Source organism: Camellia sinensis, chromosome 4 (assembly GCF_055761805.1).
Source record: "Camellia sinensis isolate YWXY chromosome 4, ASM5576180v1, whole genome shotgun sequence".
NCBI classification, from domain to species: Eukaryota; Viridiplantae; Streptophyta; class Magnoliopsida; order Ericales; family Theaceae; genus Camellia; species Camellia sinensis.
Genome location: NC_138964.1, coordinates 29,047,664 through 29,066,197, shown reverse-complemented (window position 1 = coordinate 29,066,197; position 18,534 = coordinate 29,047,664). Strand labels below are relative to the sequence as shown.

Below are 18,534 nucleotides of genomic sequence, written 5' to 3'. Positions count from 1 at the left end.
GTTTACATTGGTTCCTAACCATGATGTCAATGTTGACATCTGTTTTCACTCAATAACAACAGTTGCCAAAACGATGTAAATATTTACATCGTCTTAAATCATACTGTAGAGACAATTTACCTTTAATAGTCAGAAGACAGTGGAAAATTTGGAGTTCTATTCTAATTATTAAATGACCATCACCCAATGATGGATCTGGGGAGGGGCGGTCGCACCCTCAAAAATTTGAAAAATAGCATATATTATATTAAAAATTTTAAAATAACTTAAAATTATAGGAGTTCGCACCCCCAATTTTTTTGTAGACAATTTCAGAATTATATAGAGTAGCCCCCAATTTTTTAAACTATAGAGTAGCCCCCCCAAAGACATAATCCTGGATCCGTCCCTACCATCAACAATCAGCAACACCTACATTGAGGGGGAAAATAGGGAGTTCATTACCAAATCACGACCACAAACATTAATAACAAGTTAATGTAAATGTATACATCGGTTTATTTGATTCCTATTGAACAAAAAATCAACAAAACCAACATTGACAAATAGTGAAAATAGAGAGTTCATTACAAAATCAAATCCAAAAACAACAATAATAAGTCAATGTAGATGTATACATCAGTGATTATATTAACATGTGAATAACAGAGTGTAGAAGGATGATGCTTAAGTTTGCTCCTTATTGTGGGGAGGAGGGGGGAGGGGGGTCTGGAAATACCCAGAACTGAGGAAAAATAGTCAGACGGCGGCAACCACAGAAGAACCAACCACTCTTCTTTCGATGTAAACCTTCGCAGAGGTGAGACAAAGTGGAATAGCAGTGGCTGGCAACAGTGGGCTACAGAGGATGATAGTAGGATGGTGGTGAAGCGATGTGAAACCTAGGATTACGATTTGGGAGGCAATGATGACAATTTTGGGGAATGAATGATTTGTGGAGTGAAATTTGGAAAGATATGGAATAGGAATAGTTTTGTTTTGGGAATGGAATAGGCGCGTTCGAAAGGGAAGGTATTTTGGTCTTACTACAATGAATGGGACCTAATGGGATAATCAAAAATGGTTTGGGTTTTATGGTATAAAAGTCTTAGAAAAGGGATTTATCAAAAAAAGCTCTCATTTGATAATTGTATTTTATTTGATTTATTAGGTTAATTATTAAAAAAATAGTGATAATTGTATTTTTAAAAATAAATTATTTATTTTTTTATGAAAAACATGATAAATTAAATTTACTACAATTATCGGATTGATCAATTTTTTTTTTTTTTTGTATGAAACATATAAAATATCTGACAAAATGAACAGCTTTAATCACTAAAACAAAACTCATGATAAATTCTACGGGCTCAAACAACACCTTCTAATCCAGATTATGGGCAAGAGGGAATTTGGCGTCCTACAACTTATTATACCAATGTATGCTTATTTTGGTTTCGTTTGGGAAGTGGGTTGACTTTTTAATTATTTTAGTTTGGGCTAAAAGGTCTCGTTTGAATTAGATTTTTTTACTTTTTTTTTTAAAAAAAATTTATAAGAAAAAAAGTGAAATGATTATAATTTAGATATGACATTTTATCTTATTAATTTTTTAACTTATTTTATATTTTTATGACTATTTTAATCTTTTAACCTCCCAACCCAACCCAACCCAACCCAACCCAACCCAACCTACCAAAGGAATTTTCATGAATAATTTATATTTTGGCGAATTACACTAACAGTTTCTATAGTTTGGGGCTCATGTCATTTTAGTCACTGACTTTTCAATTGTGACATATTTGACCCTGAATTTTGAATATTGTTTCAAATAAGGACAATTGAGAATACCATCACTTAATTTCAAGGGCAAAATCATCAATTTGATAAAATATAAACTAATTTGACAAAAATAAATGAGAAAAAATTATTTTTAAATTTTTAAAAATGATTGGTATCCATCAAAGATAAAATTATATAAAATTGATAAATCTTTTAGACATTTATTTATTTATTTTACCAAATTAATTTTTATTATATGTTTGGATGATGATCATGTAATGGATAGTTGTTAAGTTTTTAATATGTGATTGATATATTTAATATATGAAATGTTTTTAGTTTTTGATTTTTTTTGATTTAATAGATTGGTTTAATAATGATATCAAAGTTGTCGCCATATTTGACTTTTGAAAAAAAAAAATAGAAACTAATTTAATGAAAACAAAAACAACCACCCATTACATAATTATCATCCAAACACATAATAAAAATTAATTTCGTAAAAAAAAATAAATGCCTAAAAGATTAATCAATTTTACATAATGTTATCTTTAGTGGGTAGAAATAATTTTAAAAAATATTTTTTTGACATTTATTTTTGCTGAATTAATTTATATTTTATCAAATTAACGATTTTGTCATTGAAAAATCCAATGATATCTTCAATTCTCTTTATTTGAAACAAGATTCAAAATTCAAGGTCAAATATATCACAATTGAAAAGTTAGAGATCAAAATAATACAAATACCAAACTATAAGGTCCGTTAGTGTAATTCACCGTATATATTTGTGGGTGATGATTTCCGACCATACAACTAAACAGAGAACTAAACTAGAGAGCACGAGACAGAATAATTTAAGCCAACTACCTGTCAACAAGAAGATGAGAATACCGTGGTGGTTCATTCACCCGGGGCACTCCGATGATCAAGTCAGCCAACTTATCTCTCAGAGATATCAAACAAGTACTCAATGCATAAGTCAGAGCATACCTTAGACCCACATGGTGTCTCACTTTTATAATGATCAGTGTCCAATTTTCCCTAGAAGTCTTATTTCACAAGACTCTATCCTTTATAAGGATAACATTTATCACAACACACATTATTAAGATTAAGATGAACTTCCTCAAAAGTCACATCTCTATCCAAATAGGTAGCTTGATGTCATCTAGAACTCTTGTCCTCTATTCGAATTCCAACATTACTGCATCATTTCTCGACAATATCACAACAACCTCGACATCATGGCTCCCCCACGAGACACCTCAACTAACACCTCGACCACGTGACACGACCGTAAAAATACGTCCCCACAAAATTTATGGCCTTGTTTGGTTTGGCTTTGGGAAAAAGATTTTGGAGAAAATTTTTGGAAATATTGTTTGGTTTGTAATTTTTCTCAAAAAATTTCCAAAATCACTCTCTCTCTTATACATCAATCAATCACTTTTTCCCTCTCTTCTATCATTTTCAATCACTTTTTCTTTCACATACATCTACTCAATTACAACAAAATATCAAATCATCCCAAACTCCAAAACTATTTACAAAATATATAACCAAATAAACTATAAAAATTTCTAAATTCTCTTCCTAAAATATTTTTTAAAAACTTATCTCCCAAATCAAACCAAACAAGGCCTATATGATTCCAATAGTGAACCTAAGCAGAGGTTGCTGGAAACAAGCAAGTAGTAGCCTTTAAATTAACGCCAGCCAAAAAAATTAAAGCCAACCAAGGTGTAAATTGGTAGTCCCAACCTAAAGAGGCCCTTTAAATCAACGCCATCCCTAGGAATGGCAACGGGTCGGGGCGGGGCCAGGGATCACCCTCCCCGTCCCCGATCCCCGATGGTAGAAATTTTCCCGTCCCCGGCCCCGATCCCCGAAGGGGAGCCTATTACTGCCTCCGCCCTCGCCCCCTAACAAGGATCGGGTTTCCCCGACCCCGAAAATTCCCTGGCCAAAATAAAAAAAAAACAACAACAATATAAACATTCAACAACAAATCTAAGCACATATATTCTATCCATCAACAACATGATAATCAACAAATCTGAGCAAGCATATATATTCATCAAACAGATTTGCAGCAAGCATATATATTCATCAAAAATAAAAAATAAAAAATAAAAATCTAACACATACACATTCAATAAAAATCTGAGCTCAGAAGCGTTGGTGAGGCGATCGGTTGTGATGGAGAGGAGAGAGAGAGGGACGAGAGCCAGTGATGGAGATCGGAGAGAGGGAGGGAGATCGGAGTGAGGCAGTGATGGAGATCGGTGTGAGACAGTGAGATTGGAGGGAGGGAGATCGGCGTGAGGCAGCGTAACGATGGAGATCGGCGCGAGGCAGCGCCGTAAGGCAGCGCAGCGATAAAGATTGGCGCGAGGAAGCGTAGCGATGGAGATCGACGCGAGGTAGCGCAGTGATGGAGATCGGAGAGAGATGAGGGAGGCTGTGGCTGAAGGAGGACGATCGGCATCGCGATGGGTGGCTGTGACTGCGTCGCGATAGTGGTGAGAGTGAGAGAGAGAGTAGAGGGAAGAAGGAAGAGAGAGAGAGAGAGAGAGAGAGAGAGACGGAAGATAGAACCGGAGATGATGAGGGCTTGGTTTGGTTACTATGTGTGTGTGTATATATATAGCGGTAAACTAGTAATTTCATTTCGGGGACAAACCGGGCCGGGGAACGGGGACGGGCCAGGTACGGGGCTGGGACACTTATCCCCGTCCCCGGCCCGAATTTGTTTAGGGATTGATTTTAAATACCATTCCCGTTCCGTCGGGAGTATTTTTCGAAAAAAACCCGCACAATTCAAGATCGGGGAATTGGGTCCCATCGGACCGGTTTCAAATTGCCATCCCTAGCCATCCCCAACAAAGATTGTTTGTAAAAATTGTTCCCTATAGGGCATTCTCTATTCTTGCAGAGTAAAAATTGAACCATGAAAGTATACAACAAAAGAAGAAGAAGCAGAAGAAGGCTTATCATCGACTGTACTTCCTCGGAACATTCATTCGCTGCTGAATTAATTGCCAACAATTCAGATCTCCTAACAGAGATCCTAATCCGAGTCCCAGCAAAATCCCTAATCAGATTCAAGTCGGTCTCAAAGCAATGGCTCTCTCTCATCTCCGACTCCCAATTCACCTCCGACCACGCTCGCCGAAATCACCATTCCTCCGTCTCAGCCTTATATTTCTACTCAAACCGTTGGTCTCTCGATGAACAACCCCAGTCTGTATCAATTGCTGGACACCAAACTCTTCTTCCCACACTCTCCTTTCTCGATGGTGTCGTTGTATCAAGTTGTACAACTACGATTGAACGCTCTTGCAATGTTTTAATCTTGTGCTCTAATGGTTTCAGAAAACCCCCATATATTGTTTGTAATCTCACCACAAAGAAATTCACACTTCTTCCTGATATTGGTCCAACTTCATCTGAATCGTATCGTAAAAATGCTGCTGCTTTCTTGGCTTTTGATCGTTCGAAATCGCCTCACTACAAAGTTATATTGTTTAGTTTCAGCTATGTTAATAATGGACGCTGGGTTGAAATTGAAATTTACAATTCCCAAACTTCGTCTTGGAAACACATTTCTGTGCCTGATCCGCGAGGTGTGCCATTCATGTTCAGCGTGTTTTGGAATGGAGCAATTCATTGTATAACCTATGCAACTGTTCATGTTCGATTTGAGGTTGAGGAAGAGAAATTCATACAAACCCCAATGCCTCGAAACCCTAAAATCATTTCTCCTGATAAGATTAGGTATTTTGGAGGATGTGGTGGCGATTTGCTTCTTATTCAGACTCCTCAGCCTTGTGTTATGGGATTCAGCGTCCTTCAGATGCACAGGGATTACTGCGGGTGGATTGTGAAGTACCGGGTCAATCTTAGACCCATTTTATCTGTATTTCCTAAGATAGAACGCAAAACAATAGTCACATGCTCTGAATTTAATGTGCTCTGTGTCGTGAAGGGAGCGAATGAAAAAGATTTTACACTGGTGTTAGCTATCCGGGGCAAAGTTATTTCTTATAATGTCAAGTCCAACATATTGAAGGAGCTTTATGATTTATCAACAGATGATCTTGATGATTGGCGACCAAGTTGGTGTAATACTTATCAATTCATTGAAAGCCTATCACCTGTTTGATCATTGTCCTACATGTTTCTACTTCTTTCTTCAGCGGATGGTATGTCCATCAATAAACTTTTCTATATTTCTATCTGTTTAAGTATTTGTTATTGTTAGTTTCTTGGTCTGTGATGCTATGCTACTATCATCTTTTGATATTTAGATTCTTCATTCATCAATTAAGGGTGAATTATTAATTTTGCTGTTTTATATGTGAGCCCTGTTTTGACCACAGTAATTCATTCACTCAAGTATCATTTAGATTGTTCTGATTACCAAAGAGGGTATGTTAAACTCATTCACTTCCTGGTTTTAATCTCCTAGTTATGATGTAGTTGGGTGGAATGGTTTAAAATGCTCTAGGAAGGAGTAGAATATATTGAAACAATCGGTTGTTTGCAACTATCATTAATTATTGGTAGTTCCTTCTTGTGAGGACAGGAGAGAGACTAGGTTTCTTCTTTTGTAAAATGTTTCTAGGGAATAAATAAAAAATTATGAAAAAGATCTTGTAAGTCCACATTGCCTCACTAGTTCTTCTAGAATAAAATGAATTTCCTTAACAAATCAAGAGATGTAAGGTGTTAGTTTACATAGGAACCAATAATTGTGTTCAAAACTGCGTAAATAACTATTATAAAAAAAATAAAAGAATATAAAAAGAGAGATGAAATATAGAAGCACAAATACTACGTTTGTATAATTTGATCTAACATGCAATTGCAATTTAAAAACCGTGTTCAAGTTTGGAAGGCTCAACTTGGTCTCTTCACTTAGTGAGGGTTGGAATCTAGTAAACCTGTTGCTTTCTCGTGGGGATGTATATGATTGAGTCTATTAATTTGGTCTACGTTTGTGTTGTTTGAGTTTTCAGTTTGTTTTTTATTGGAAAATTTCAAAGATCAATTGGACGATATTTAGCTCTAGAAATTGAATATGATTGGTCCAGTTTGAGAAACCTGAATATTGAATCTTAGTTTTAGAACTGCAAATTGATTATAAAAAATAAAAATAAAAAAGTTCCAGAAAAGTAGGTTGTAGTCCTTGAAATAGCATCTTACATAGGAGCTAAGTTCGATTGCCAACTTCTGCGAGCTGTAAGTTTTGGTATGTTTAGGGTCGTACTTTGATCGAAATCTCATTTTAGTCTTTAACATTCAATTATGACAGTCAGCATCTTACATTTTCACATTTTAGTTCATCCATTGTTTATTTCCACTGCTTGCAATACTATTGCATCCCTGTGAGCCCTATGTGTGGTTTACTCGTTTCACTTCACGGTTTTGAAATTGGCCTTGGGAAACATCATAATTGATTAGGTTTTGATTGGTTGATTAAGGGTGGCATACAATTGATGTACATAATCCATCCATGGTTTACTTCCCATATAGGAGAGAGATTGCTTTCTTATTTTGTAATTGGATTCATGTTAATAAATCTAAAACAATAGATTTTTGTAAGACGGTGTTGTTGTTTCTATAGTTCTCCTGTAATTGGCCTAGGGGCAAGGCCTTGGGTATTGGGGGTGTGCTCCCTCCAAAGTTCAGGGATCGAAACCTCTTAAGTACTAACAATTTCTTAGGGCCATCAGATTGGGGGAAAACCCTTAAATTCGTATATTCAATTGTGTATGTAATACAAGAGTATATTGATTTATATAACAATCTAACCTAGGATTGAAAATGAAGCAATCCCTAATATATACAAAATATATATATAATACCATATATACATAAAACCTAATATTCTCACAATTATTGATGATCGAGATGGCAACGGTGGAGTTTGAGCGACAACAACGATGACGACGATGACGACGACAATGGGTTTGGTTTTAAGTTTGATAAAAATCTTATTTCTTCACACTACATTTGTAAAAAGATTAGAAGTTTTCAAAATCGTTGCTTTTTTAATTATTTTCTTTGGCGTCTTTTTGTAGTTTGAATAGGTTCTTTGTGTGGATTTGTGGGCTTTGTCGTATTTTTCCTTTTCATTATCTTATAAGTTGCTTGGTTTTTATATAAACTGCATTTCTTCATTGAAAACAAATTAGTTACTTATCTAGAATGTTCTTATTAAACTAATCGCCAATTAATAGTATTGTCCATTATTTTTTTGGTTATTAATTTCATTATTACCACGCATCCCATTTTTTCGGCAAGCAATCAACTAGTTGTTAAGCAATTTAACTATAACGTTTGTGATATCAACGCTATAAATTATCATAACTTACATATAATATACATAAAAAAGAAAAAGAAAAAAGAAAAGTGTATATTGTAAAAAGGCCCCTTTTCAAAAGGCATTTTTATGTTGACATAAAAATTTGTTTAGTTTTTAAGATTTCATGTTCTTGATTAAATCCACAACAATTCTTGTAAGGTCATTATATTTTTATTTTGCAAATCTTTGAAAAGATTTTTTCCTTTAACAAACTTCAACATATTATCGTACCAATTCTTATTTTATTTTTTTTCGATGCCTTTTTTTTGCTAATTTTTGTTTTGTTTCTGGGACAATTGATGAAATTAGAAAGCCTTGAAGGTGCAAGATTTTTCTTTCTTTCTTTCTTTCTTTTTTTTTTTTCATTTTTATTTTTTATTAACTTTGAATTGTTTTATAAAAGAAATTGTCAAGTAGTCTTACACGCCACATGCAAAGAACGTGCTTTTTCACTAGTTTCTGTATATATGATCCCACACATATATGTTAATATATATTATTTAACAAGCACTTTAAAAGCCATGTGTATATTTTCACATTACACGCTTTAATGTTCGTATATATATTTTTACATGAGCTACTCTCACTCTCGCTTCTCTCAACTAATTAGTTACTTATCGACACTGAAATCTCATGGAAGGGTGCACGACTTTCTATCTCAGGAGATTCCCAATACCCCCTCCAATGACTTTGTGACAATCCTGTGAAGAGGGGTGTGAGACTTCCTCTCTCTAAAGATTCTCGACCCCCATTCAACGACTTTCTGACGCTTCTTCGATAAGCTCCAAATACACTTCTGTCATGTAGTAGATTTGGGTTTTTATGCATACGGAGAAGAGTTTGAAAGCTTCTGTGTAATTCTGACACAGAGTGCTTTCTCCTTTCATCGTTTTTAAATTTTGGGATTATCAGTACCCATAATGGTTACCCATTACTGTTGTGGGTGTTCATGTGCTTTGGCAACCCATGGTTGCCAGTGTGTGTGTGTGTTTTATTTATTTATTTTTTTTCCCGACAGGTTTTTGTTGTTTGTGTAGGTTTCTTTATCTGGGCTTATGGGATTTGTTCTATTTTTTTTTTTCTTTATCTTGTAAGTTTCTTGGTTGTTATCTAGAAAAAAAATTAATTCCAAATCGACCCACTTAACCCAATAAAAATAAATACATATATATACTTTTCTTATATTTTTGTTATTTGTCTAGTTAATTTTATAATTAAATAATATAAAATTAATATTAATGTTTTATAAATAAGCGAGTTAGGCAGGAATAAGCTAAAGTTTATCCTCCTAAATCCAACTTAAAAATTAAATGAATTTAAAATTTTAATTCAATCTAATCTTGCAAATATCGAGCTTAATTGGGCCAGTGATGGGCCCATGAGCACCCCTATCCCCAACATTTAAAGCAAATGACACAGCAAAAGAATCTCTGGAAGTTTAGGGCAGACCTCTTCCCCTTCATGCTTCTTCACTTCTGCCTCTCTTCATGTGTTTGGGTAAATTGTGGTCTGCCATCAACGGAAAACGAACATCACCGATTTGCGTCGGCTATTGTCGTCACCAATCTTCATGGCCCGTCTGTGTCGGCTATCTTACTCGCCAGTCTTCATCGGCTGTCTTCCCACCGATGTAAATCTCTTCCCTTCCATTCTATACACGAATCAATGGATTGTGGTAAGCTGCCATATTTCGTAGATGTTCAACAGATTCGCCCCAAATAATAGTGGGTTTTGTTTGAATACAGTACTAATTGCTCTGATCTGTTAGTTTTTTAAGATATGTTCGCATCAACTCTATGATATGTGAATTTTAGGGTCAGATCTTTTGGGTTGAATGAAACCAAGACAGTGTGGGTGGTCTTTTTCTTTTTGTACATGTTCACTCATCATCTCATGTACTTTAGAGGTTCATTTTCTGCAGTCCTAATTCACTTCTAGAGTAGAGAAGTTCCATCGAGATTTCTTGTATTGATGATATTTTTGGGCATTTTTCTTTGGCTGTGATAAGGATAATGGTTGTGCTAATTTTTGAGTTCAGTTTAAAAGGTTTATCTTACGAACATATGATCAGTTCATTGGATACTTTTAACAAATTTAACAATTTGTGAAGGTTTGATTTTTTTGGAAATACCATACCAAATTAACATTTCCCACTAATTTCAGCAAAGTCACTCTTTGGTGGTTATAATTTTCTGGGAGACACTTTACCAAATGATCTTACCATAGTCATTGCCAGAAAAGAAAAGCATACACTTTACAGCATTTGTCAGCAGGGGCGAAACTAGGAATTTTTTCTGGGAGAGGCCAACATATATGTGTATAAAATCCATAGTTAGTTTTGATACATTACTAATTTAACATAATTTCTTGTATAAGCATTGCAAAAGAAGTATTTTACTAGAAAACTAATAAATCTCAGAAGTAGTTTTTCTCAGTTTTTAAAAGTTTTGAACTATTGATTATATCTCACTATGCAATAAGTTCATTCTTTTAGTTTATTTATTTATCAAATTTGGGTGAAAAATTAGTTATAAGCTTGAAATGATATGGGATGCTCCAACTGCTTTTTCATCAAATTTAAGTAAAAGCTTGATTTGGTGAAAAATTTTGAATGCTCCAATCCTCCCTAAAAAATTTCATCAAATCCATTTTGAAAATTGGGTTTGGCTTCTCAAGTTCAAATCTCAACTTGAGAGAACTAGAAATGTGAACTTGAGGGGCTCGTGGGGCCCGCTACAGGTTATGTTTCAATGATCCGAACCGTTCATGTAGGGACCTCCGTGTATATCATCCATGAAAAAAATTATCTTAATCGGATAATGGGAACCTTTTCATTTTATCATGTTTGTTTCCGAAAAAATGGACAATGAGTATGTTTTTTAAAATAGACCACTCATATTTTTTTGAGACAAACACGGTAAAGGAAAATATTACGATTATCGGATTGAGCTAATTTTTTTCATAGATGATATATGCAAAAGATCTTATCGGATTGAACAGTTTGGATCATCGATACAAGACTTGTAGTGGGCCTTATGAGCCACTGAAGTGATGCCCAACTCTTAAAAATTCCATGCTTATCCCCAAAAATTTGTTTCATCAAATTTGGTGAAAAACTTATTTTTGCCTTGATTTGATGAAAAGTTCGGTTAAAACTTGATTTGATACAAATTTGATGAAATAATTTGAGTCATTGTCATCAAATTCAAATTTGACACTAGATTTGGTGAAGGATGGGAGATTGCTGTAATGAATTATAATAGTGACCAAAACTCATCATAGTTGTAAGGAAAATGCTTGACTAAAAGGAATTCTAGCAGTGGCATTAATTTGTAATTAGTTAAAACAGAAAAAGTAATTTTTTAACTAAAATTTGGCTGAAATTTAACTTAGTTTGATGGAGATGCGTATTCTCTGTTCTTGTTCTGGGTTATGCACAGGGAAAAATGACCAACAGTAAAGGAACACTAGTTATTGGCTACAATTCATCGGAACATACACCGGCAACAGAATTAATTGGCAGCAATGTAGATATTCTAACAGAGATCCTTACCTGTGTGCAGGCAAAGTTTGTCATCAGATTCAAGTGCGCGTCTAAGGATTGGTTCTCCCTAATCTCCAATTCACCATTTTCTCTCAACCACTCTAACCGATATCCCAGTGCCTTGTTCTCAGGACTATTCATCAACCCTGTTACATCATTTGACGATGAAAAAGTCAAGTCTGTCTCACTTCACGGCCAACACCAAAGTCTTCCGACTTCGTCACTTCTTGATGGTGTTGGATTTGGGTCTGGTACATTTAGGATTGAAGACTCTTGCAAAGGCTTACTATTATGCTTGAATGGCCCAACGTGTTTCATTGTTTGTAACCCGACCACCTAGAAATACACAGTACTTCCCTATCATGGTGGCACTACGACATCTTCTATACCATTTCATAACAAAGTTTGGTGTTTTCTTGAGTTCTATGTTTGGTGGTTATTTGGCTTTTGATCCTTCAAAATCGCCTCACTACATTGTTGTATTGGTAAGTTACATTAGGAATAGTGATGGCTGCTTTTACTTAATTGACATATACTCTTCGGAGAGCACTTCTTGGACGCACATGCGTGCTGCTGCACCACCAGGTTACCCTTTCGCAAAAAAGGTATTTTGGAATGGTTCAATTCATTGGATGAGTTACGATAACGTTTACATTCGATTTGATGTTGATGCTGAGAAGCCAATGGGAACTCGAATGCCTTCAAACCCTAAAATTCGCTCCGAAGAGAGAATTTGGTATTTTGGAGAATGCTGTGGCCATTTACTTCTTGTTCAGTGCTGTGATATGGGATTCAGAATTCTTGAGATGGAGAGGAACTACTGTTATTGGATTGAGAAGTACCAGGTCAATCCATAATATCTCTTTTTCCTGAGATAAAGAGAAGCAGACACATGTGTGACCCGCCCATCATTAGGAAAATTGCTGTGCTATGTGTTGTGAAGGGAGCAAATGAAAAAGATTTTACGTTGGTGTTATCTATTCCTGGCAAAATTGTTTCCTATAATCTGAAGTGCAAGACAGTGAAGGTGCTCTGCGATTACCGAACTGGCTTTTATGAATGTCCTGGTTACAAGCACATTTCTTGTGCGTATGCTTTTAAGTATGTTTATGAATTCTATGAAAGCCTGTCCATTGGAACAGATCAGATGTGCCTTTTTTAAGCTTGTTCTTGTCCTAAAGCTTTTGCAATACTCAATTTTTATTTTATTTATTTATTTAATTTTTTTTTTAAAGAATTCTACAATGTTTAAGCTATGCTCTTCATGTACTTTTTCCTTGTGAATGTTAGTGATGCTCTCTCATTTGGGGATTTATGCTTGAGTCAAATAATTATCCTTGTTTTTGATGTTTTAATTTTTTAGCCAGTTCTTTATATGAAAATTTCTAAGGCCAATTGAAAGATAGGTAGCTGTGGGAATTGACATCGAACCATATCAAAGAGTTTGAGTCGATAGAATATTACATAATGAAGAAAGAAGGGAAGAACAATCTAAAACTCGTACAATTCACCTCATAATATTGCACATAGGTCTTATTGTTCGCATGCTGACAGGTTAGCATGACAAGCAATATTGTTCCATCATTGCCGTATGTAGTGCATGTTTTGTTGCTAAATGGAAGTAAGGTGCAGTGCCTTCTCTGAATTTTCTCTCCTTTCCCGTTCATCTTGTAGACCAATGTATGACAAAGTCGAAGAATAAACATGAAGCTAAATTTCTATTTTGATACTTTTCTCTCTCATTTCTTTCTCATTCTATATCTGAAAGTCTTGATGTGTCTGTGCCCAGTTGGTCTGATTCCCTTCAAGTTTTGCAACAAGGTAAAGCTTTCTCTTGATTTCATTCCCATAATTTACAATTTTATTACTTGTTTTGATTGTTTTTACAAATTCATCGGAAGAATAATGCTTGGGACCCCCTTTTGGGGGTCACCCCCTCACCCCTTTTGCCACGTAGCGGGTGGTGATTGGAGGAGCAGGAAAAAAAAGAAAAAGAAAAAGAAAATGTAACCAATGAGAAAGAGAGGGGGTCAAAGGGGGTGGGGGGAAAAGGGGGATGAATCATTGTTGTTCATCGGAATGTGTTGGAGTACACGAGTGGTCTTATTATATAAAATTGATTCGGGAAATAATACACACTACAAAAGGTGCACAAAAAAAATGTATTCAAAATTTCAGCCACAATAGTTTTTAGTAAAATTTTAACTTGTAATCTTAGTTATGAATCCTTTGTTTGTGGTGAGTATGATTATGAGCCTTTGTTGTGATTGGTTAATCGAAGTGTCTATGGATATATATATATATATATATATTTCTTAATGAACCAAATTGGTTTGAGCTGGGAGGTTTTGTGGTGTTTAGTTATGAAATGAAATGACCTTGACTATGAGGTTTTGTGGTGTTCTCTTATGAACCGGAGAAGTCTTGTTTATGAGAATTTTGAGGTCTTTAATTATGATCCAATTTGGTTTTTATTATAACCCCAATTGGTGTACTAATAATGAACTACTGTAACTAAAATTCTGAAGTGTATGTCATGTATAATTTTTTTATTTTTATGTATACTATCACTTCCCCAATTGAAGAAGCAAACCAGCTGCACAACCTAGAAATCAATTCAGAAAAAAAAATAAAAAAATAATAATAATAATAAAAAAAAACCCCCATTTGGAGGGGTGACAAAAAAAAAACACCATATAGGGGAGGAGAATTTTTATATGACATGCATAACATGATATGCTATACAAATTTAGTGGATTAGAATTGAACATTTTTCAATACAAAATCAATTATAACATAATACAATGACACGACAAGTAAACAAGTTATAGCCAATGTAGTACAACTTGATTAATGGAGATTTAGTTACACTTTAATGTTATTTTCACTAAAAAATGGCATGTGATGTTTATATTTATTATATAATTCGACCTAATTAAATTAAAAAAAAAATTGTAAAATAAGGTTTTAGGGTCAATATAATCATTTTATATTTGGGGAAATTGCAAATAAATACTAGCATTTTGGGAAAGACATATCATTTCAATGGAAATGTTATACTGTATATCAATATAGATGGAAGACCAAAAAGCAATTACAATATCATCGATTCAGGTTTTTATAGGACAGAAATACCCCTAACACACTCCCAACCCCCCCCTCTCTCTCTCTCTCTTTTCCCTTCCCCCTTTTGCTTTTCTTTTCCCATGTCTCTCACTCATTTCTATTGGGACAAATTATACTAACAGTCCATATAGTTTGGGGTTCGTGTTAGTTTGGTTCCTGACTTTTCAATTGTGATACATTTGATCCTGAATTTTGAATCTTGTTCCAAATAAGGACAATTGAAGATACCATTACTTAATTTCAAGGACAAAATCGTCAATTTGATAAAATATAAACTAATTTGACAAAAATAAATGTCAAAAAAATATTTTTAAAATTTTAAAAATTATTTCTACCCATCAAAGATAAAATTATGTAAAATTGATAAATTTTTTACACATTTATTTATTTATTTATTTATTTTACAAAATTAATTTTTATTATGTGTTTGGATGATGACCATGTAATGGGTGGTTGTTAGAATTATAATGTGTAATTGATATATTTAATATATGAAATATTTTTAGTTTTGGATTTTTGGTTTAATGGACTGGTTTAATAATGATATTAAAGTTGTCGTCATATTTGACTTTTGAAAAAAATAGAAACTAATTTAATGAAATTAAAAACTACCCATTACATGATTATCATCCAAACACATAATAAAAATTAATTTGATATAAATAAATAAATAAATATATAAATGTTTAAAAGATTTATCAATTTTATATAATTTTATCTTTAGTAGGCAGATATAATTTTTAAATATTCAAAAATATTTTTTTGACATTTATTTTTATCAAATTAGTTTATATTTTATCAAATTGACGATTTTGTCATTGAAATTAAGCAATAGTATATTCAATTGTCCTTATTTGGAACAAGATTCAAAACTCAGGATCAAATATGTAACAATTGAAAAGCCAGGGACCAAAGTGACAGAAACTCCAAACTATAGGGACCATTAACGTAATTTGCCCTTTGCCCTTTCTATTGAGACCCATCTCAATAATGAATTAATCTTTGAATATTTCTAAATCATAGCAATTCAAATAATGTGTACTTTTTGTGTGGGTAATTTTCTGACCACACTGCCCGCTTAGTAACCAGCTGGAGAGCACCGGCAGAATAGATGACACCTGACTGACCTGCAACAGAAATATAAGAATCCCGCGGTGGTTTCGACCACCCGGGGGCACTCCGACGATCAAGTCAGTATATCTCTCAAAGATAAATCAAGTACTAAACTCACAAGCTTGAGTATCAAAAACATACATTAGACCCATGGGGGTGCCTCTCTTTTATAGCCAATACAATCCTAGTTCCAATAGGAGCCTGGCCCTAATGGACTTAGGATTACTGCTAATCTGGGATTCCCAGTGGGTTTAGGATAAACTCTCTAAGAGTCTTATCTTTACCCAAACTGAAGTCTTCTCTTCATTCTAGGACTCTTGTCCCTCATCCAGGTTGAGTTCCATTTTCATTCTAGGACTCTTGTCCTTTATCCGCTTATCTCGGATTCCGATATCTTCAGAGATAACCTCGGCCTTGCCGAGATCACCTCGGCGTCACGACCAGGACACGTGGTACCTCGGCTGACACGTCGGCGTCACCTTGCCACGTGTTGGTACTCAGAAAATATATCCCCACAACTGCCCCCTAGGTTCTATTACCTCGGCATTCTGAGGTGATGGAACCTACACTGTTCGTTCATCTGTGCCCCTCTGTCTGAGATCAAACTTGCCGACCTCAAAGTTCCCTGGACTTTACTGTCCACTTCTGTCATGTATCAAGATTCATGCCTTCTAAGCTGCTTGAACTCGCACCTCCTAGCCGAGGTTCTGGTTCCATTAATTTGTAAACTCCAAGAGCTTTTGTAACTATTCCACTCACACTCTCTGGTGAGTTCCCGATTTCCAGTCATCTATTTGACTCCGGCGATTTTCATATCGGCGTTCATTTCACTTTGTAGGTTCATAAACTCTTTACTTGCTATTAAGCTTCAATTTTTCATAACTCTTTTGATTTACTTTAAATCTGTTTATTTGCCATCTGTTGACTTCTATTTTCAACTGTTTTCAAGTCTTGAATTGTTTGAATGCCTGGCACTGTTCTTGTCATATCCGCTTTCTGTTGCTAGCATTGTGTCTGGGTCATTACTTTCTTGTTCTTCACATACTTACTTAGTGCCTGTGCACTTGGCTTTATTCTTGAACTTTGTCGTCTTCTTGACTATTTTTCTCTTTTTTTCATTTAATCCTCTGGCTTCTTCTCTTTCTAGCTCTTTTGCTTAAATCCGTCATTTGTTCCAAGCTTTCAAGCTTCTGTAACTGTCTTCGTTTCTCTCCTCCGGTGAAGCTTTACGTCATTCTGTCATTGTCGTCAAACTTCGGCAATTCTCATTCCGGCTTCCCTCTTTCTGGTAAGCCACTATTCCTCCTGGTTTTATTTCTTGTTGCTTTCCAAGAAGCTCTGCTTCATTGTTAATCACCATTGCTTGTTTTACCCGTTATTTCCAAATCATCTTCTTGAATACACACTGTTCACACATCTGTTGATTTCTACCACTGTTCTTGGCTTGACATACTTGTGCAATCTTTTTGTCTTGATTTCTTGATAGCTTCATCATCATTCTTGATTTATGAATTACATTCATGTTTCTATTTTTTGTGTCTTTTTCCAGATTCTTACTTTCAATCTTTGCCTTCAAACCCCGAGGTGCCAATCGCCGAGAAGAGTCTTGATCAAACTCTTCAGGAGATTAAAGCTGAGCTCGAGGCCGAGAAGGCGGCTGAGAAGTCTTCCCAACTGTCTTCTATATCCTGCCATTGATGCCGAGTAGTTTTGTTTTCAATTCTCTTTCTTCTTCTTCGGCTAAGCCTGAGCCGAGAAGAAAGAAGCGCTCTTCGTCGCCCTCCTGGACGAGGATTTTCTTCAGTGTCTCTTCACCCTTTTCGGCTGGCTCCTTGCCGACATCATCTAGGACCTCCATGTTCTCGTCTTCAATCTCTGTCTTCCCTGGTTCCCGAATGTTGCAGGTAGTTTTCATTGCTGCCATGGAGCAATTCTTTGCCTGTAGTTGGTCTCCTCTGACTTCTTCAATCCCATGTTTTGAGGGAACTGCCCCCATTGCATGCAACCATGGCCTTCCCAAGATGATATTGTATGGCGAGGGCGTGTCAATCACCATGAATTCTGTCTTGATCTTCTTCTAACTGCTCTTGCATGATTCTATACTTAGAATATTTTGCATGCCTTTCATACTTTGCCTCCTTTGTGCAATCTTCTCGGGGTTACATACCTCGGGTATAAAAACTTTTACTTCGGCAAGATACTGACCTGCAAACTTTTCATAAATTCTAACAAGTGTGAAACATATACTACTCAATGTTAACTTTGCAAACTTTTTCTCAAGTTTCAACAAGTGTTTAAACAGTGATCTTAGTCTAACCTACTTGTAAATTGCTACAAATTTCAACAAGCGTCATCATATACTGTAAAATTTTCTCAAGTTATAACAAGTGTTTAAGCAATGATCTACCTGTAAATTGCTACAAATTTCAACAAGTGTTTAAACAATATACTTAGCTTTTACCTCAACCTGCAAATGGCTTCAAATTTCAACAGATGATCACATGTCGGCTTAATATTATCTTGTAAATTGCTACAAATTTCAACAAGTGTTAAGCATCTTCTTTGGTTGGACCAACCTGTAGATTGCTATAAGAGTGCAAACTATAACCTCGGCTTC

General features: G+C 35.1%; 1 protein-coding gene across 4 annotated transcripts; it reads left to right on the top strand.

The window, feature by feature from the left end:
- Positions 1-4,683: 4,683 nt before the first annotated feature.
- LOC114257786 (F-box protein At5g07610) lies at positions 4,684-12,991 on the top strand. Of its 4 annotated transcripts, none has more exons than XM_082924529.1 (2): positions 4,684-5,969; positions 11,575-12,991. In XM_082924529.1, exon 1 carries the CDS (start codon positions 4,715-4,717, stop codon positions 5,927-5,929), a length of 1,215 nt encoding a protein of 404 aa, XP_082780655.1. In that variant the 5' UTR covers positions 4,684-4,714; the 3' UTR covers positions 5,930-5,969; positions 11,575-12,991. The 4 variants fall into 4 exon arrangements, 1 of the variants encoding a protein (XP_082780655.1); XR_014366268.1 differs by lacking the exon at positions 4,684-5,969 and adding an exon at positions 9,447-9,809; XR_014366270.1 differs by lacking the exon at positions 4,684-5,969 and adding an exon at positions 9,513-9,764.
- Positions 12,992-18,534: the final 5,543 nt, after the last annotated feature.